The sequence below is a fragment of the Ostrea edulis genome, chromosome 4, assembly GCF_947568905.1.
Source record: "Ostrea edulis chromosome 4, xbOstEdul1.1, whole genome shotgun sequence".
Lineage (NCBI taxonomy): Eukaryota > Metazoa > Mollusca > Bivalvia > Ostreida > Ostreidae > Ostrea > Ostrea edulis.
In genome coordinates this window covers 62996312-63018848 of record NC_079167.1, presented here as the reverse complement: position 1 = coordinate 63018848, position 22537 = coordinate 62996312, and the positions used below count along the sequence as shown (strand labels likewise).

Genomic DNA, 22537 nt, shown 5'->3' with positions numbered 1-22537 from the left:
GGGGGGCGGGGGGGGGGGGCGGGGGGGCAAGAGTTGTTAAGACAACCAGGAAGCGCAACTCTTACAGTCAAAGTTATAAAGTTTTAGAAAAAAAGGTCAAAGTCCAAGGTGACTAGGTCAAAAGCCTTAGTACCATATAAAAGGTCTGATCAGAGAAATCTTTATGTGAAATATCAAATCGATACCCCCCCCCCCCCCCCCCCTTGCTTCAAAGGATATTGCCGAGGTTAACGTTTTTAAAGAAAATAAGTAACACGTCTTAGTACCAAAAGAAAGGTCAGTTGGCTGCGTTCACTATCGTAGTGGCAAGCACTGGTATAGGTATGGTGGCTGATTTGTAATTCGTCGTCTTTTAGTTTTAAAAGTTGCTAATATGATTATTTTGTCGTCTTTTCGTTATTCACTAAATATCGTTTTGTTGTCTTTTTACCTCGAATTTCGAAATGACAAAAAGACGATAGTGTAAAATGACACATAATCAGCCACCATGCCTAGCCCTTTGGCTACGACCTAAGTCATGAGGAATCTGTATGCGAAATGCCAAAGCCTTGCCCCCCCCCCCCCCCCCCCCCCCCCCCCCCCACCCGGTTCAAAAGATACATAGCAAAAGTTAAAGTGTGACTCCGACACCGAGCTTATCGACATTTCAAAAGAACTGGGAACACAGCCTCCAATTTGCACGGTTGGTAAATCAATTTACTCCGTGCCTCAATAATATACTCTATAATACAAAGAACCCAAAACATTCAATTCGTAACTTTATATTTTACAAGTCAATTTGTTCCTGATCATGATTTTTTTATTGCCTTTTCTATCAAATTGAAACATCAAAGGTTTTAACGAAACAAGTACTAATGAAACATTGGTAAATGAAATTATTGTCATATCTACCGTCATATTATCATAACTACTACTATCATCGAAAATGCTTTAGGGCTATACCGTATGTTGGTCTTTGCTCACATTTTAGTACATTGGCCATGACTTAAAATATGGTGCTATGATTTTGAATCGGTCATAGTCATTTTTTGCTATCATTAAAATTATCCAGTATCCACTCTTTATTTTGTCATCTAATGATATAAAACAGAATTCTTATATTTTGCCGAAAGCCCGCCGTAGTTATTAGACCAACAAGGGCTGATGTTATTAGACGCTGACAATTTATTCATATCAAATTGATTTTATAATACATATCTATCCAACAATGACAGTACCTACATTATGCAAAATTCTACTTCACAAATCCATGAAAATTCAACCTAAACATCATGCAATATATCAAGCCCATGGGAAAAACAGAGATGAAACCCCTTGAATTTTGGGTTAGAGACGCTCAATCGAACACGATGTATCTCAATTTCATTGGCTGAAATTATCTTCCCATGACCAACATGCATCACATGACTAGAAGCCCGTTTATACAATGGTTTACCGACATACTTCGAAATGCTGTAAAAATTAATTTGCTATACTCTCTCAATTCATTTCCCGTTTTTAGCAATTTTCATGGAAAAAGGCAATATTTTACCCAAAAATTCTCATAGCGATACAAAAGCCGATTTTTATATGTTGTTTGTATGTGCTTTCTTGTATTAATAATTTCATTTGTTTCAATTAGTTTGAGGTTTTGTCCAAATATGGCTAACCTACCATCAGATTCCACAGCATGCATTACCGGAATTATTTCTTTTAGGAACTAGCATTTCGAGAAAGCCAACCATAGAAGTCTGGACAACTTATTCATTAGGTTTTTACCTTCGATATCTCAAGTTTTTTCTCGGTCCCGAGTTCAAGATAATGAGGTTTGACTGTAGACCATTTTATTCCATAGAGAAGATATTCAGAGCTCTGTAGATGGATATAAGAGTTTATTTCATTTTATGTTTTTTACCCTTTCACCACATTTATAGAAAATAGAACCAAGGTGAAGTAAATCCTACTCAGTATCAAAATGTGGTGGTCTTCTCCTCCTGATAAATCTAGGAGTAGAATCGAGTACTTACTGGGGCAGGAATGTCCAAATACCACGTTTTATTGAAGGAATGGAAAATGATATGACAATGGTGACAAGTATTTCAGAAATAAAGTACTCATTGTAAACCATGTTTTATTGAGATAAATACTAGACAGATCATACAGCAACATACAAAACCAGTGCAATTTGGAATAAATACTACACATCTCTAAAAATAACCGATAAGGAATAGGAAAATATCCAGAAAAATGTCCAAATAAAATAGAAAGTGGGACGAAAAAATGCATACAAATCACTAAATATAACTCAAGTAATACATAAACAGGCAGTACTGGGTAATCATAAAAATATTTACAAGTAAAACTCACCATCATTGAAAACAGTGGGCAACAATTCTTAATTTCTAATATAGGTTCTGGACAATTATATGTAAAATCAGATATTCAGTAATACGGCACTTCTCCCAACTTTCTCAAGATGACTGTATGTAGGCTGACGGCAATTAAAAATCGGTGATCTTTCCCAATTTTACTCCTCCACCACGAGTTCTTCAACTTTCAACAAGAATTCTACAATTTCCTCATCATTCTCCTCATCCTCCAAGGTGTCCGTGTCTATACCTTTAATATATAATAACATAGCGGTGAGTAGTCTACCCTCTTTTTTTCTTTACATTATGCAAATTGCAAGTCCGTATCTTCCTAAATAAAATATGAATAGCAAACATTTTCATTTTACTATTTAAACAATTCTTGAAATAGAGTTGATATATTTTCTCATCTCTTTTTTCTGAGAAGTCCTACCTCCTCTGAGTTCCAACCTCCTAAACTTCATCCTGTCCCACTCTGCACTGGCCCGTTCTCGGAAGCGTTTGTAATCATTCATCATCTCGCTTCTCTTCTCAAGAAGTTCCTGTAAATAAATATAAAACATACGATATCTCCATTTCCTCTAAATATTTATTACATATCCATTCTGAACTGCATAAAACCTGACGATTTACCGTAGAAACGTTGGATTGTCTCAATCTGTCCATGGCTTCGAACTGTTCTGTGTATTTCTTCATATTCTTTTTAATGGCCTGGCGGAAAAGAAAACTCAGGATATTAATCAGAAACCTTTAATATAGATTTGCTGCATCTTTCTTTAGCTTACAGATCAAAGCTTACTCGGATTTGCTCAGCAGTCAAAAGGGTGGGAGGACGTGGTCTCCATAGTAACTGACAGAATCGTTCCAGCTGAATCTTCTGCAGCAAACGTCCTTGGAAAGACCATATCCAGTATCCATTGTCAACCTAAAATGGATGCAATATAAAATGAAAACCATATCTGTTTGCAGAAACTGGTGACACTACTTCACAAAATCTAGCTTTGAATGCCTTTGATAATAATAAAAATACTTTTATATAACCTTTATTTATCCAATGTAACACATTTTGCAAAGGGCTAACTTTCCTCTCAGATTTTCAAAACCAACAACTCTCACACCAAAAACCCTAGTTTTACATGCTCTTTTCTTATATAGCAGCTTACCTTGTGTCCCCACCAACTGACGGCAGACACAACATATCGTCCTGTAGCGTCCCATTCTACATCTGTTGCCATGAAATGCTCTGTCTGAGCCATCACAGTCACGTCAGAAGCATCGACAAACTCCAGCACCCCATTCATACTACAAACAAATTTCATAGTTTATTAAACCTCCAGCACCCCATTCACACTGCAAACAAATGTTGGTAGTTTATTAAAACAGTGCAGGTTTTATCTGATTAGAATGTTGAAAATATTGACACTCTTTCTTTTTCCATTATTTTTCCTTTCCAACTTACTTGCGCAATCCTGCTAGAACAACAAACTGCCCAGTAGGACTCCAGAATAGGTGATTGGCTTGTCTTCTCTCCAAAGTTTCTGAAAATTGAAGTTTCATAATCCAAGTAAGGTAACTTTTCATTTAAAATAACATTTAATATGGGTTTTTAACAAAGTCTTCTACTCACTAATAGTTTCCACTTTCCCTGGCCTTATCTGGTAGAATGAAACAGAAATCCTCGGAGATTCCCCATGTATAAATGCAAAACGACTACCAACAGGTTCCCAGGCAAAAGCAATCACATTTTCTGCAAGAAGATAATCAAAATTAATGTCAAACTTGAAACTTATTTACAAGATGACAGAAAATAGAAAACAATTGTTTGTGGAACAAGAAAGATTGTTTTGACAGTCCATGACAGCCAATTCCTATTACATGGTCTTTTAGAAAGGTCGTGTCAGATGATGAATACATCCACTATATATCATAGCCCTATCACTTTTAGTTTCAAAGCTATCGGCAAAATAAAACTTTCAATACATGATTCATAGGTTAAGATCATCATTGGAACAGCTATGTCACAAGGATTGCACATACTTAACATCAAAGTTGTAAGCAAAGTTAAATTTTCAGAGTCACCAGGTCATCCAACCAACAAGTCACATGGGAGAGGACTGCACCCATTAAATATCAAAGTCCCCTTGCCTATAATTTAAAAACTTCTAAACAAGGTCAAAGTTTTCAATAAATGAGTTGAACTATAAATGTTGGGGAAAGCCAGGCCATGTCATAAGGATTACATCCACCAAATAAAAGCTCTTTTACTTGAAGTTAATGTTATAATCAGTTTCATTTTTTTGTAACAGACTGAGAAATAGATCCACTATAACTTTCAGGAAAGTAATTGTATCCTCCTGTTCCACCAATATGCACATCTAACAAATGGCAGTGAAGCATTGTACAAAGTTTCAAGTCTATCCGATAAGCAATATAGAAGGAGAAGCGTTCATAAGATTTTGTAACAGAAAGACGGACAGAAAGTACAAAAACAATGTCTCCCTCTGAAAGAGGGGCGACATAAATATAAAGTTTCTTCACCAATTTTTTGTGACCTTGACCTCTACTACAGATGTGGATATCATTGAGTCATGGATATTCTTCATATAAAGTTTCATTTTCAGAGCTAAAATAGTAATCGCAATATTTGGAAACCAGTTTCTTGCCATTGTGACCTAACTTTAGTTTAGTAACATTTAATTCAATACAGGAAAGGATTTTAAGGCTGCCTATATACATCCTCTCCATTCAAGGAAAATAATAAAACAAACGTAGAAACAAGATTGCTACGCATAGCCAATTAGCCATGTTTCCCACCACCGCAAAAAAAGTTGAAACACAAGTCCCATAACTCCTGTATAATTTATCGAATCAAAATGACAGTGCACTATGATCAACTACATATGGTGACTAACAATCCAACAAAATTTGAACAAAATCCATTGAGTGGTTTCAGAGGAGCTGTGCCCACAATGTGTTCTTATAGAGTAGCATGTACAAATTCAACAAAGTTCCATAACTCCTGTTAAATTTGTTGAATCAAAATGAAAAAGCAATATAATAAACTACATATGGTGACTAACAATCCTACAAAATTTGAACAAAATCTATTGAGCAGTTTTGGAGGACTTGCATGCACAAATTCAAGTGGGATGGACGGACAGATGGATGCACACCAGTATTTCTATGTCCCCTTCCGCGACGCAGTGAGTGACAATAAAAATCATGTCGTAGCGCTTTTCTAATTTGCTACAATTTGTGAGCCTTACCACTGTGACATCACAATGTCTCAAACATCTATGTCAGTCTGCTACAAGACATAACATTGTATAGTAGGTTATGATGCCATAGCTAGTAAAGAGAAAATAGCCACTATCATGACTTGAAGTCTCTAACATGTGATCAATATCCTGCCTATCCTTAACACCCAATTTTTGCTAAAGCAGGGGACAAAAATACTCTGTAGTCTGAATAATGTCTAATGCGAATATTTTTTCTGGTACAAAGCAGGTTCATGTAGACATCATGTGATGACAAGCACCACAAAAGTGCCATGCTTTGTGGCATTATTTGCTAGTTCAAGGTTCATAACTCTTTTCAAAAATGTCAACAAAGCCCAAACTCTAACTTGATCTGTAACCCTTTGATATAAGTTCATGTATGTTTTTGATTTAATAACCAGAGATAACCAAAATGTCCAGAAAACTATAAAATCCCTGAAATTTGCTCAAGTTCAAGGTCCACAACTCTTTCAATAATAAATCAAGAAAGCTAAACTCAAACCTATTGATACAAGTTTATGTAAAAAATTTCAATTCAATAGCAGTGATCGCCAAAAAGAAAAAAAATCCAGAAAACTGTCAATGCATGGACTGACGCACAGGCTGATCACAATAAGGCTCCCACACAAAGATGGGACCCTAATTACACTAAAGCTCCATACTAACCTTTCACCTCCACTTTATCCACTGGAATTTGTTTTTCTCTTATTCGGAACAGCTCAAAATTGTAATACAATCCCTGCAATAAAGAGAACATGATAAAGTAAAATTTAGTTTCTTTCAGTAGAGGAATTTCTTTAAAAACCCAAATATAATGTTGTTGTGTATGATTTCTGATTATTTTGTGGACTTAAAACGGATACCAAGAATGACAGAATACTTACACTATATTTATACTGATCTTTCTCCTCTATCTTCTTGGCCTTGGAGTAACGATCAACCTTGACGCACAGATAATCTCCATTCTTCTGCCAGTGCATCTTACAATCGGCCACACTGAAGAGATTTTTGATGCAGAGTTCCTGCCGGCTAGGCATCTGGATGAGGGTTACTCTGGCTGGTACATTCTGCTGTTCTGGCACCCAGTAGGCTATAATGTTGTCCGAGGGGGACCAGGAGAAATCCCTGAAAGACATTAGAAATCAACAAATCTTGTTCAAAACAATATCCTTTTATTTTGAGTATATATAAATGTATGTGTACTTCTTTCAGTGGCATTCATATTTTGATGCGCTAATTTATGATCAGTCCCAAACTATGAAACATGATACACACTGATTGTGCCAATTTAACAGTGGCAAATTGCTACTGATCAACATTCAGACACAGTATGTCACTATGACTCACCAATGCCAGCCCATAGTAACCTTTCATACTATCAGCTTACCTCAGTCCAGTAATTTTCAAACTTTTCTTCTCCAGCAGTCCCATTGACTGAAATATAAAGGTTATATTTCTCTTTAACGCATATGCTGTTTTAAATTAACAAATGTTTCATAATATGTTGACAAATTCTACATCCAATTATCAGGGCTCGAAATGAACATATGCCCGTCAGTCCGTGACTGGTTATAAGTCTGGCGGACTGACTGATATTTGTTTTAGTCAGTCCGATGGGACTGGTCAATTTTCTAAAACGTCATTTTAATAAACATACTTATGGAATCTTAAACACACATTTGGCATTCCTCTGTAGATATCAGACGAACCAGATTAGTAAATATAAATCTCACATAAGTGTTACAATATTGTCTGAGGCATATCAAGTTAAATTCCGTTATCTACTTTTCAGAACATGAACAAAATATGTTTAATTATTTCTGAAAAACTCTGGTGGACTGGTAAATTTTTCTGCGGACTGGTTGAAGTTACACCCTATCATTCCAGCTGGACTGGTGACGTAAAAAGTTAAGTTTCAAGCCCTGCAATTGAACGTACTTACCGGGGTTTCATAAACACTGAGGGTATCTGGAGTAATCCTTCCGAAGTAACTACCATCATGACTCCATCTGTATGCGACACAGGAAAATCATCAATTCTAAGCTTAATGAATTTTTAAACTTAACAAAAGGCCCAAGGGCCTAGAATCGCTCTTCTGATAAATTGTACAACCCCACCATTTCTATTCTTAGCCTCTTAGTATTCTAAATCTTTAGTTAAATCCTAAGAAGTCAATGTGACCTACTTTTTGGTTTACACATTTTGAGAACTCAAGAAATATCAACTGACAAAGTTTGATGATTTTAAGCCAATTAGTATCTGAATATTGAAATATAGCTGTCAAATTCCAATCGTAGGTCATGGTGACCTACTTTTTACCATGACCTACTTTTTGGTCAGCGAACTCCGAACATGCAAGACCCATCAACTGACAAAGTTTGATGACTGTAGGTCAAATAGTATCTGAAATATATAAATATAGCCGTCAAATTCCAAAAGTAGGTCAAGGTAACCTACTTTTTGGTCGACACACTCCGTAGACTCAAGATGCATCAACTGTCAAAGTTTGATGATTGTAGGTCAATTAGTGACTGAAATATATAAATATAACTGTCAAATGCCAAATGTAGGTCACAGTGACCTACTTTTTGGTCGATACACTCCGAAGACTCAAGATGCATCAACTGACAAAGTTTGATGATTGTAGGTCAAATAGTGTCTGAAATATAGTAATTTAGCTGTCAAATACCACAAGTAGGTCACGGTGACCTACTTTTTGGTCGACACAAACCGAAGACTGAAGACGCATCAACTGACAAAGTTTGATGATCCTAGGTTTTACAGTGCCCAAAATATACATCTAAAATTGAAAATGTGAAATTTGAATATCTGCCAAATTCAAAAAGTAGGTCACTGTGACCTACTTTTTTATAAATATGTTTCAAGGCCTCAAGATGCATCAACTTACAAGATTTGATGATTCTAAACCTCTCGGTATTTGAAATAACAACTTAAAATATATCTATAAATGATAAGCCATAAAATTCAGAAAGTAGGTCACAGTGACCTATTTTTCAGTTGACGCATTTCAAGGTCCCATGATCCACCAACTGACAAGTTTTGATGATCATAGGCTTCAAAGTGTCCAAGATATGCATCAAAATTAATTTTAAAATAAATACCTGCAAAATTCAAAAAGTAGGTCACCGTGACCTACTTTTGAGACAACTTGACACAAGGTCCTAAGATGCATCAACTGTCAAAATTTGATGATCCTAGTCCTTATAATGACTAAAATATCAAAGATTTAAGGAAATATAAATTTAGGTCAACTTTGAAGTGACCTTGAGACCACGCCCTTTGCCCCAGGGTAATGCCTTGAACAATTTTTAATCTACAACATATCCTCATCCTTATGTGTAAGTTTGGTGATAATCTGCCCAGTGGTTCTTGAGAAGAAGATTTTTTAGCAACCACTACTTTTGTTTGTATTTTCCTGATTATCTCCCCTTGTTAAAGGGTCACATCCCTCTATTTAGTATGTATGAAAGCCCTTGGGCCAATGATACCCTGTAACAAATTTGAAAAAAATTGGCCAAGGGGTTCTTGAGTTATAGCCCTTTTTCTAAAAAGTTTACGCACACCGCACAAATGGCCATAGCATTAGCTCTTTGAGCCTTCGGCTCAGAAGAGCTAAAAAGTATATTGTTTGATTCCCCTATCACATCAACCCCAACAAATCCTGCAAAGTCAATTTAAGTCCCATATTTATCAAATGCCTTCTTATTCATAGGGAATCAATTTACATCGGATTTTTCTGCAAAGCCGGTTAATGTAATTTCCGGACTTCATTGAGTGTTTTCACACTAAAGTCCTGTAGAAAAGAGTGACATTAGTGGGATAACTGTTTACTGTAGTCATGCATCTCACTCAATGAAAGTAATGCTCTGAATCATGCATCATATTTCACCAAACTCAAATGTTTATCTGCCCCTAGTGTAACAATGAGCATTGTCTCTGTGCAAACTCAGTCTCTAAAATATCTTGTTGGCTTATTAAAAATAATGTCTACATAATAGCATTGATTAAGGCAAGTATGGGAATATGCAATCCTTAAAATTATGACTACACTTTAAATATACATCAAAAGTACTGACTTGAGTATTGGCCACGTGGACTGGGTCTCACAGTGAAATCCTCTCTTCTTCATTCCTGTCCTAATGTCCCAGATAATAATCTGTTGTTGGTCTTCCTGACTGGATAGAATAGGACTGAAGGTCACCATATAACGCTCACAGGGGGAAAAGTCAATCAGCTGGACACCGGGATGGCTAAATCTCATGATCTGTTCAAACTTTTCACCTCCCCACAGGGCTATACCCTTAGCGTGAAATGTGGCCAAGTAGGTACCTTGTGGAGACCAACGGATGTACGTCTCAGTCCATCTCTAAAAATTAATCATATAGAAAAATTTTCTTGCATTCATTGTTTTTAAAAACATACAAAGAGTGCTCATAACCTTCATTTTCAGTTTTCCATTACTGGTATGATGAAAGTTCTCTACGATATACAAGAAATTGACCTAGAGCAGACATGATTTTACAGAATGGTAGAAAAAGCGGAAGGGGGGGGGGGGGGGTCCTTCCCCAGCTGGGTATCTAGGAGGTCCAGGGGACTGAAGACCCTAGCCAAAAATGGATATTTTGACTTTAAGAAGCTTTTCAGAAAATAAATTCTGTCAACCAATTTTGAGGTTTCATATAAAAATTCCAATAAAAGTAAGTAAGTATTGGTTCCCTAATCTAGTCTTAGGCAAAGGTCCTATGCAATCAACCAACACTTGATTAAAAGGTTCTTCATGCTGTAAACATTATTGCAGTCTCTTTGTACTACTTTTATGGACATTTTTGTATGGCCCACATGTTTACAATCAGTGTACATTCTGCTGATTGGGCAATATCATAATGATTCAACCAATCAACGAGAAGAATACAATGAGGAAATACTGACCGCTGTATAAAATTTAAAGTCAAAACCAGATATTCCAAAAAATAAGATTCGTAAACGGTGAAATTTATTGAACCTAGACATTTCCAGAAGCGGAATCGTTATATAGGGAATGGATTTTTCCAGTCCGGAAAGCGGAATTCCACTTTAAAGTGGAGAAAAATCATGCCTTCTGGAGTTGGAATGAATTAAGCAAATAGACATCTACTTGTGCACATTTCCTGAAAATTTTTTGAGCCTAACAGCACAACAAACTTTATTTCAAATATTTTACATACCGCTCTTTCTTCAATAACAACAGGTTCCCTAGCAGTGTTCTTAAATATGGCTGTCCTTTCTCCTCCATCATATATAACGCTAAACTGGTCATAACAATCAGGATCTTGTTGGAAGTAACGCAAGTTTCCCTTGTGAAGAAAATGAAAAATATGAATGATCCAGTACATTTTACCCATTACTCCATCATCTACCAGATCTTTAATATATATATATATTAAAACAGCAAGCAAACACTAAGTAACAAATAGACAAAAACAATTTCCTTCTATCTGCCAACATCTGAAAAATAAAACAGTAAACATGACTTTCAAAATGAACTACTTACTACATCATGGTAAGGTTTGGGCTTTGGTACCTCCCACTTCTCAGGAATCTTTTCAAACCTGAAGAATGTTTGAGATAGTAAAATATAATTATATTGTTGCACGTAAGTTTAAGTTATTATTAAATCCATATCATCAGTCTGTCAAATATCATATACCACATGTCCTGGGATCATTACCTGGGGACCACAAATGCTTACTTGTCAAAATCAGAGAAGATGTTCACTTGTAGTGTATGTTGTTTGTCTAGTTTATATCCATTTGCCATCTTCACAGCTTCACTGGCATGGAGAGGTGAAGTATACTCCAAAAATACAAATCTGAAATTATATAACATGTAGCAAGTTGTACTAGAGAGAAAAATGCAACAAAACAATACATTACTGTCTTTATCCCATCCGGTACAAAATGAATCTTTATTTTACAAATGTTTACTGTTCTACTTCGTCATCAATGACCATAAATTCACCACAAGTAACATACATCTTGCACCAACAATTAAATCAATTTAAGATGCATACAACAACACACACCCCTTTGTTTTCTCGACAGAGACGGGAAAGCATTCCCTGTTGATTTTGCCAAACTTCTCAAAGATCTTTTTAATAACATTTTTGAGCTTGTCTTGTCTGTCAGGACCAACTTGTGGAACATTATCAACTATTACAATGTTATCAATGCCATCAGACTCCTTAGGCTTTGTCTTCAGCAGATCTCCCAGCAATTCTGAAACAATAGAGGAATGAAATGTAAAGTCTTGAAGAAAACAAAATTATTCAAACTCAAAATGATTTCTGTCATGTTCTTAATTTATTACCCGGAATTTAAACCTAATCTAGGAATTGGAATCAAAGCTGATAACTTAAAACTGGTTTTTAAAGTTTTATACTCGAGATCTGTTAGTTTTACAAACGACAAAGGTAGTCCAAAAGTTACTTGATATTCTAGCTTCTAGAATTTCAACCTAAAGACCTGTCAGATCATATTCTGATTAAGAGTTCACTAAAAGATACTACAAATAAGAATCAACACTAAAAAGAAGCTTCCAGCACCATGGATAATCAAATACCATGGTGTCTAAGAGAAGAAACAAAATATTGTAGAAAATGTCAATCTACATGACATCACTCAACACCCACTTTTTCAATTTGTATTTTCATTCTATACAGCAATACGACAGTTACGTAAATGATCAATGATGTCATGTGTTGATTCTATTTCACAGTACAGATGTATGTGTATTGGTTGCTAATGATGATGTCATGATGACAATGCTGGATGATTCGATAGCTGTTGTTGATGATGACCAATACATCTAGTGTAAACACTGCAGATGCTGCATGCAACTTTAATGGGTCAGCCTAGGATTTAATTTCAGTATCCCTTAATCTTTAGTCAGGTGCTCTATGAGCTATGTTTTTAATCTGACCACACTACATTCCTCCCCCTCCCCCCGAAATGTTTTCTTGTCCAAACAACCATGCTTTCCCCTGACACACATTTCATCTGTTCTTATTAGGACAGGTCAAGGAAATGCAAAGTAAAATGGATCAAATGTGTTTGGGTTGACTGTTTTTAAGTTTGCCCTCCCATATAACGAAATTAGCTATGCCATAAAAATCACTTAAGAGGAATACTGCATCATAGCAGCTGATTTTCTTTCAAAACTATAAATTATTATCAGCAATATATGTATATTCCTTTTATAAAGTCTAATCGCTTAACTGGGTAGCTCAGTACTGACAATAGGTTTATCAGGTCCAGCAAAATCTCGATTTAGCTATAGAGCTTTTTTAAGCTATATAATTTGAAATAGCTTGATTAATCTAGTCAAGATTGAATTTCTTAAGTGCAGTGGTAAAGCCAAAAAGTTGCATAATAATTTTTGAATGTGTTTATCCTTTGAACTAACCACAAAACTATTCTAATCAGAGTTCATAACAATACTATGTCCTTTAAAGATTTCTCAAGACAGTTTCTTTTGTGTTGCTAACTGTCCACTACCCTTTGTGCATTGAAGCATAGAAAAGTATGATGACTATACAATGTGTAACCTGATTGCCAATCCAGTATTAAGTTGATTCTCATTGACTTTTATTCTATTCTGAAGATTGGATAACTGTTGCTCAACAACTTAAAAATCCTAAAACATTTGACAATTGTGAATCAAAATTCTTCCTATGGGACATAGTTAAAGAATTACTTTTTGTTTACAATGTGTTGTATGGACTTCAAGTCTCAAGTATGCTCACTCAGTGAAATTCAACTTCTATATTTTTAGAAATTAATTTGATAAAAGATTTGAAATGGTTGAATAAAGCTATTTCAAATAGCTTTATAAAGTCATATAGCTAAATCAAGAGATTCAATGTGCTCGACCTGTTTAGAAGTTTTTTCAGATTACTATTTACTAAAACTGCAATTTTCACTAAATGAGGTAAATTTGAAACTTTTCAACTTTAATATATTACTGAAATTTGTATAATATCGCCAATTTTACATCCGTACAAGATTTCTTTGGTCCGTTTTTCTGCCTGAATTTATTACTTAAATTTACAGTGTATTTCCTATATATTTCACATGTGTCGTAACTGCTATACTATGAATATGTCGGTAAACTTTACTAAAGGTCTATACAAAGTTCAGTTTGCTACACGTGTTTTTTTTCTCTCGATGTATGTGTATACGCGTGTACAGACATTATCATTCCAGGCCATATTGCACAAATAAACATTGCATCTAAAGTAAACCTTCGTCTGATATATCATCCACAAAACCCTCTGGATCACTAAAATCAGGTTCCTCCATCTCATCGCCGTTTACACTTCCCTGTGATTGGGATTCTGATTTCCTTTGCCTCCTTGGTTCATGTTCCAAGCCCCTGTCAGCCGCCATCTTGAGATCCTCGTGCACTTTGCCGGCTTCCAAGACGCATGCGCTGAAAACATATTAACTCGTACTTGAGACGTGTGAAAGTTTTATTATCATTATTTAGGAAATACCAAAATACGCAATAATATCTCTGACCTGCATACCTTTAAAACAAGAGATCTTGTAGAATAACTACAAGATACACTTTGAGGTAAAGGAGAACTGTTTTAGCTATTTCATAATAAAAGTACGTAGGCCTATAACTATATTTATTTTCCAATCAAGGGCCCTCAAGGGGCAGCATGAAAATAATACATACAAATAATGTACATATACATATACAAGTAAAGAAAGAAGTGATTACATAACATATAGTTATATACAAATACAGTGTCATATATTGTTCAAAATAAATTTTCCAGTTATATTTAGAATGGATGGCTCTTCAGAGCATAGTATGTAAATGAATTTTTGTTCATCATTGAGTTTGGTAAAAAAAAAAATTAACTGTTTTTTCTATAGCACCACAAAAAGATTTTCTTTCATCAGCAAACTTTTCACATTTAATAAAAAAAAAATGGATCTCATCACCTAATAAACCGGAGTTGCATTTGTTACATATTCGTTCATTCCTAGTAATACCAGAATATCTACCAACTTCAATCATTAATTTATGAGCTGATATCCGTAACTTACAAATAGATCGTCTAATATCAAAAATTTTAATTTTATTAAGATAGTTCTCAAAACCAAAGTGCTCCTTAAGCTTAAAATAAGTGCACAGTTTCCCATCAATTAATTTATTTCTATATGATGTCTATGCCCAATCTCTCGCCAGAGGGCGTATTACGCTGCGCTACAACACTGTATTAGTGGAGCGTAGCGGGAACGATAACTCTGGGTAGAGATTGGTCTATGCCAATTAAGGATTACCCACGAATATTTCCTATGGGGTCCTTTTAGCCTTATAGAGCAGGCCCGTCGTCACGATTTTGTGATTGGTCCGGCCATTTTTATGATTGATCATTTCTAGGGGGGTCCGGGGGCATGCTCCCCCGGAAATTTTTTTATTCTAGGATGCCCTTAGAAGCGTTTTCCGGTATATCTGACACTAAAATTCGTGCGCTTTTTATGGGATTTTTGGGTTGGGCATTATCGGCCGAAATATTGGTCCGGCCATGGCCGGACCGCCGACGACGGCCTTGTTAAGAGTGACACACAATATATTGTAATTCCTAACAACGAAAAGAGTTATTATGGTACTGATTATTGATAACCAAAAAAAAAATACAAAACCATAGTTAGTAATTTATTTCCAATTTTGGGCCCAGAGGGCATACAAGAATACAAAGTTCATATACATAAATCATAAAAGAGTGATTATCCAAAATAAAAAGTCACTATCTGCCTTTTCCTAAGATCATTGCATGATTGAATGGGTTTTAATTTCTGATTTAAGGTATCCCATGTATAATGAAAGGATAATGAACAATTTTGAAGGATTTAGATCAACATAAATGTTTATTGTTAAATAATGATGAAAGTGAAGCAGATGAAATTCACATGACTGGTAAATGATTAGAAGCTGACGTTTTTGCACTTAAGACTTTTTGGAAGAGTTGTCTGCCCTTTGTAAAAATAAGAAAAATCTAATTTTCTAAAAATGTGTGTGGTCAATGATTAATATTTCATATTTTCATAAAAAGAAAGTGTATGTAACTTTCTACCAAGAGATTAGTATGAAAATATAATTTGTTTTTAAAATATTGTAATAAAACATGCTTTTCCCATATACTTCAATGTTCAATTCTAGGTGAAATAAATCAATCAGTAAACAAAATTTTGAAAATTCCTATGGTGGATTATTTTTATTTGATGAACCCTTCAAAATGATACCATGATTACAAATATTCCACCATCCATTTATTAGATATGAAATATGGTCATTATACATTGAATACCTTAAATGAAATTCCATTGCTTATACATTTTATTTGATCAGGGAAGGAGTTTCCATCGTTGATGCGATTAAGAAAGAAAGTTTCCGATTTCATTTTCTCAACCCTTGGTACAAAGAAATTAAACTTACTTGATGATCTGGGTGAACAGTTTCTTCTAAAATTATTTTTCAGATAATCTGGACATTTTTCAAGAAAAATATCTAATTAAAGACGTGATTCAGTCGAAGTTGTCTTACTCCATTACAATGTATTAAAGTACTCCAGTTTTTCTATTTCTTTGCATTCATGCTCCCTCTGGGAGATAAATTTAAACGTTATTTTGAATATGACACTGAATTAAAGCATTACAAACTGATTTTCTGGAAAGTAGAGACAGACATGATTTGTGCCTATATAGATATAAAAATCTCAGGCGTTAACTTGCAATTCGTTCTCGATCCAGACATTACATTATTCCATAAAGAACAGAAAACCCTCCTAAGTATTTTACACCTGATTTAAATTATATTCTAATGCCAGATATTACATTCTATGGGGGGGGGGGACTTAAAGATTTAAGCTTGCGTTAAACAAAATACATTCAGTTTTTTCCCAGGTGAAGTTACAGTTTGTTGTCTACCAACTAATATCATGACAGCTTTCTAACATGGATGATAACTTCTTAGTTATAATGTTTGCATTATAATGAGAGAATGTCATCTGCATACAATCAAACTTTACATTCAGTATCACTAAGATCATTCACGTATAATATGAATAAAAGAGACCAAAGTAGACTACCTTGGGTCACCCCGCAGGTAATATTGCATACTTCAGAACTTGTGTTGTTTACATTTACAGTTTGTTTTTTCTCAGAAAAAATATTTAAACCAACTGATTGACTTAACACCGGTGACATTCAGTTTTTTACAGAGTATTCTGTGATCTACTTGTCAAAGGCTTTCTGAGGGCCAAGAAGAACAGATTTTTAGCTGTTTTTGATTTGATATGATCATTAAGATACACTAAAAAATTAACTTCTAAATAGTGACTGAAATTCATCTAAAATACTGTTATGAATAAGGAAACATTCGAGTTGAATGTATATCGCTTTTTTTAATATTCTAGAAACAATGCTAAAAATGCTATACTGGCCTATAGTTTTCTGGTTTTATCCTATCACCTTTGTTGAAAAGGGGTTTTACTCGAGTGATTTTGAGCTCTTCGGGATCATTTTCTTCAAATATAGACAGATTTATCAACAATGTAATGGGAAGCTGAATGGTGATCTTTCAGAAACCTGGCTGATTGATATCCCATATAAACTAGTGCTTTTTGGTGATATTTTTAAAAGACTTTAACAAAAGTTCTCTATAAATAACATTTTCGCTAACATGCCTTAAAATGAACGAGTTTTTAGATTTTTTTTCACCTTCTATTATAAAATTTTTGAATGCTTCATGAAGTTACAGTGTATAAACATTTAGGAGAATGTAGTTTTTCAACAAGCTTCGCTGCAATTCTTGTGAAAGGGGACTTAAAAGGTTACCTGCAATTGTTTCATTTTCAAAGCAAATTTCATTATTAATGTTCAAAATAATGTTACCACTAGTTCTGGTATTTTGTTGATACCCAGGACCTTTAAGCAACAATTTGGGAGTGGGGGTGGGGAGCTTACGCTTATTCTCGTCTATTTTATCGTTGAAGAAGTCGGACTCGGCTTTGTTACATTGTCTCTGAACTAAATTTCTAATTTTACAGTAACACTTGTATTCTTTATGCCTTCCAGACTCCCTGAAATGAAACAAATGCTAATCTCGTAAGTGAATTTGTCTAAAATTTCATCTGTTATTCATGGTTCTGTTTTATTCTAATTTCTTTCCTCGTGCTTTGTCTAAACTTTTCACAAAAAAATTCTCTAAAAGCACACCACAGTTCGCTAACATGGTTTGCATAGAAACATTTGCTCCAGTCAACCTTTGTTGATTTTTTCAATATCTTTGTCATTATTCTTTGTAGACTTTATTTTGACACTGTTATGCTTTCCAGAAAATGTTTGGGATGATTTTTTTTTTAGTAGAAAATAAGAAAATGGTCATTGAGGCCGACAACGATGACACCAGACTGACATATTTTCTTAGCATGATTACACGGGTGTATGCTGTATTTAACCTTTAGATTTATCAGTGGCACGGATGGGTGCATTGATCACTTGAGTCAGTCTATTTAGTTTAATGACTTTATTTTATGTACGGAAAAGTTTATTGCTGGCATTCAAGGTGCAGATGTTAAATTCACCAAAAAGAATGATTTCAGTCTTGGCACACTTGAATGAAGTATGTCTCCAATCTCTCAAGAAAGTTTGACTATACTGGGGACCTATAGCACGTTCCAACGATAATTGGGTTTGTCTTTGGCAGCAGGAGTTCCAAGAACAAAAACTCATCACGGTCTGTTATTGGGTTCAACCGACGTGAATGCAAGATCTTCCCTAAAGAAAGTTCACACTCCATCCCCTCGTCGATTACGGACTTTGTGAATATGTAGTTGTATAGCCAGTGATGTTGACTTCCGGGTTAGATATTGACTGAATTCAGTAATAGATCGGTCAAGAGATCGGTAAAGTTGGCTACTAGTAACTGGCTACTTAAAAAGAAAAAAGTTGGCTACTAGTAGCCAGTTACTTGAACCAGGAAAAGTTAGCTACTAGTAGCCAGCTACTAAAAGTAAGAAAAGTTAGCTACTCGTAGCCAGCTACTACAAAATATAAAAGTTATAACTACTGATAGCCAGCTACCAGATAAAGGTTACTGAGTTCTAAAGAGGACGAGGAGTCGTATGAAGGTTCATGCTCAATTTTCTCCAATTACATAACGTTGCAATGCAAAATACGAATAAACTTTTCCACCTGAGTGTTTTCTTTCAAAATGATACATTTGGATTCAGACCTTCATTCATTTGATATACCATCCATTTTGAGATATCTGCTACTTTTACAATTTGATTCGAGGTACCCTGAAATTTCAACATTTGTGTGAATACCGTAAAGAACCTTGTGTTTGTATTTGATATCTGACGAATTTACGACTATACACATGGTAAGAAGTGATAGAGGGTGTTTCGATACGCCACGAATTTTCAGATACGTATGACGAGTAGTGATATTGGGTATCGTGATATGTCATGAATTTTCAGACATCACGCTTAAGGAAGTCAGCTACTTATATCTTTTGATTGCAGGTAACCTGAAATTTTAAGATTTTCGCAAACATCTTAAGGCACCCTATGTTTGTATTAGATTAATGAAGTCAGCTACTTATACCTTCTCATTGCAGGTAACATGAAATCAAGTTTTTAGTAGATATCTTAAGGAACTCTGTGTTTGTAATAGATCTCTTTTTTTTTTATTAATTTTTTATTTCACAAATATTGACATAAGACAGAAGAACATTTGTCATTTTTTTCTAACCACTTTCACACACTTTCATACTCACACTCATACTTTTGTTGGTACCGGTAAGTGCTTGCATTTTTAATATAATTGTAAGAGAAAAATGATAACAATACAGAGCTCGAGTAAATAGATGTGGCTTCAAAAGTAGAAGAAAAAAATATTGCTTGAAATAGCAAAATTATGATTTTTTTATGTTGTCAAAAAGTGTTTTCTATACATGCCAGGTATTTTCAAATTTTTGTATTTCTAAATTCTGATAAGCAATACATTTTCCAACCTTGTATTTGTTGTATAGATAGAACAATAATTCCAAGAATCTTGGCATTTTTTTTTTTTTTTTTCAAACAAGAAAAAATATATTGTTTTGTGTATAGGATAAGGAAGTTTACAATTCTGTTGCCTTTCGACAGTGGGAGTTCACCTAATAAAATATTAAGTACATTAAAACCTATTCTTTTGGAAGTTGTTTTATAAATGTGCATGCTCAGATTGCTCCATAATATGGATACTTCTTCACAGCCAATGAAAACGTGTTGAATTGTCTCAACTTCATCATTACAAAAGGTACAACAATCAAAAGACACAACATTGTGATTTTTTAAAGATAATAATTGACAGGCAGAATTCTATGAAGTAATCTATATTGTAACCATTGAATAGTAGAGTCCTTGGTAGTCTTAAAACATACAGTAAAAGCATCCTTAACACATATTTCTATTCCATAAGCTACCAGATCTAAATTCCACTTTGAAACAGAAGTGGGTATATCATGGTTTACATTTAACTGTTTGTAAACAGATTTAGTACATTTAGTTTGCAAAATCAAAGGTTTATAATATAATGGAATATAAGGTGTAAAAGATCTATTGAATAAACCTTTCTTTTCAAACAATTTCAGATGAGTTTGTTTTTTTTTATCTTTTATTTAATTCAATATCAACAAATATATAAATAATTCATCAACATAATGCAATTTCATGCAATAAAGTTTACAATAGTTAGATTGGATTGTCAAGTCATACTATTCATAAATACACACACACAAACACTATTATTTATCACATTGTAGGCTACCCTTGTTTACCTGAAAGGCACACTACCACATACACAAAGAGTCCAATTGCTTCCAGGTAAACAAAATGTGAAGGAGCCGTCTCCCTCCACATCGGGCCTCTCATATACAAAATTCAAATCAAGAAGTATCAAAAGTTGTACAAACTTTCTTAAATATATTTTTAATACATACATTTGAATACGATTTTTCTGCAATGTATTGATATGTATTTAAAGCCCGTTTCACAGAGAGATATAAATTTTCACTGTTACAAGAGGTTTCAGTTAGTCTACATTTCATTTTATATTTATAAATCTTCAGTGCAATGAAAGAAATAAAAATATTAAGAGCCTCTGATAGATTTGTTTCATTATAAAAGCCTATGACGATATGTTTCCAAGAAATATCAAGATTTAGTACATTATTAATCCTTTTCCATATTCTTTTAGACGATCTGCAGGCATATATAAGGTGTTCTATGTTTTCAATTTCACCGCAGTTTTCACAATATTTTTGTATATTTGGATTCCATTTGCTAACATTCAGATTATTATTCAAAAGTTTATGTAATAATTTATAGTTAAACTCTGATATTTGTTTATCTGAAATTTTTGCGACTTTTAAGAGATAAATTGTCTTCCATAAAGATTTCGGAATGTCAAACTTTTCCGTCCAAAAGTTTTCTGTGATTGATTTAATGAACTTGTTATCAACTAATATGTTATAGAAGAAAGATGATTTGATATTCAATATATTTACAAAGTTATTTCCTTTAAATAATACATGCATGTTGTCTTTAATATTAATATAGGGAGCTTTTTTGCAGTCAAATATACGAGTAAAGCGGTTGAAAACTGTTTTTAAAATATAGTATTCACAGATAATATTGTTTCTATGAGAGATTAAATCTTGAAAATATTTTAAATCTCTAAATACACCATTGTTATCATATAAATCTTTGGTGTATAGAACTCCTGACTTGACCCAATTTGGAAAATAAATTGGATGGTTTTTGAACTGAAATAGGTTATTTTTCCAAATTGGTAAAGATAAGAATTCATCCGAAGTAGTCATAGAGATATCTTTAATCATTTTGGTTTTGTTAAAAGCGCAAATTACTTCTTTATAGAACAACGGCAGAAATGTCATATCTTTATATTCTTTTACATCTCTTAAGTTTGTTTTAATTATATACCTCAGCGATAGATTTTCTTTTTGAAATTTATGTTCAAGAAATGTTAAGAGACTGGATTTAGTACTTAGCAGACGTGCAATCCAAGACGCTTTTAGTGAGTGTCAAATGTTAGAAATTATAGACCAATTAGCCTAACAAATTGCGATTATAAAATTCTTGCATTTCTTTTGGCTAAACGTTTACAAACAGTCATATCAAAACTTATAAATTTAGACCAATCAGCATATATTAAAGGCAGATATATTGGGAATAATGCTCGATTAATTCAAGATATTTTTGACTACTGTGAAGATCATAACGAAGATGGCATTTTATTATTTTTAGATTTCGAAAAAGCCTTTGATACCGTAGAATGGAGTTTTATGATTGAAACTTTAAAAGCTTTAAATTTTGGAACAAATTTTATCAACTGGATTACAACCTTATACAATCAACCTTTATTTAGAGTAAAAAATAACGGTTACATATCTAAAACTTGTAAAATGACTAGAGGTATTCGTCAAGGATGTCCAATATCAGCATTACTGTTCATCATCACAGTAGAGATGTTAGCTACAAGAATTAGATCTTCTGACATAATACATGGTTTTGAAATTGGAATTAACAAAGAGATAAAAATTATACAACATGCAGATGATTCCACAAGTCCCCTAAAGGACGTGCAATGAGTAAAACAAGTAATTAAAACAGTAAAACAATTCTCTGGAGTCGCAGGTCCAAAGCTTAATCTAAGGAAATCAGAATGTATATTGCTAGGTTCTTTAAAAAACACATGTGAAAAGATTGAAAATGTAATTACAACAAATAATCCAGTTAAAACACTTGGTATATTTATAGGACATAACAAA

At 34.0% G+C, this 22537-nt stretch overlaps 1 protein-coding gene across 1 annotated transcript in view; it reads right to left on the bottom strand.

Moving 5' to 3' along the window:
• Positions 1–2092: 2092 nt before the first annotated feature.
• Positions 2093–22537, bottom strand: part of LOC125669489 (eukaryotic translation initiation factor 3 subunit B-like) — a 25255-nt gene continuing 4810 nt past the window's right edge. Inside the window, exons 1-18 of the mRNA XM_056163342.1 lie at positions 20525–22537; positions 13926–14113; positions 11709–11901; positions 11376–11495; positions 11178–11235; positions 10852–10980; positions 9724–10013; positions 7569–7635; positions 7014–7060; positions 6511–6751; positions 6293–6365; positions 3976–4095; positions 3808–3886; positions 3512–3650; positions 3148–3273; positions 2982–3059; positions 2782–2890; positions 2093–2598 (exon numbers count right to left, since the gene is read on the bottom strand). The exon at positions 20525–22537 is cut by the window's right edge and continues 4810 nt beyond it. Of these exons, the coding sequence (XP_056019317.1) occupies positions 2507–2598; positions 2782–2890; positions 2982–3059; positions 3148–3273; positions 3512–3650; positions 3808–3886; positions 3976–4095; positions 6293–6365; positions 6511–6751; positions 7014–7060; positions 7569–7635; positions 9724–10013; positions 10852–10980; positions 11178–11235; positions 11376–11495; positions 11709–11901; positions 13926–14113; positions 20525–20688 (2313 nt within the window). The 5' untranslated portion in view covers positions 20689–22537 and the 3' untranslated portion in view covers positions 2093–2506. The remainder of the gene's footprint in view (positions 2599–2781; positions 2891–2981; positions 3060–3147; positions 3274–3511; positions 3651–3807; positions 3887–3975; positions 4096–6292; positions 6366–6510; positions 6752–7013; positions 7061–7568; positions 7636–9723; positions 10014–10851; positions 10981–11177; positions 11236–11375; positions 11496–11708; positions 11902–13925; positions 14114–20524) is intronic.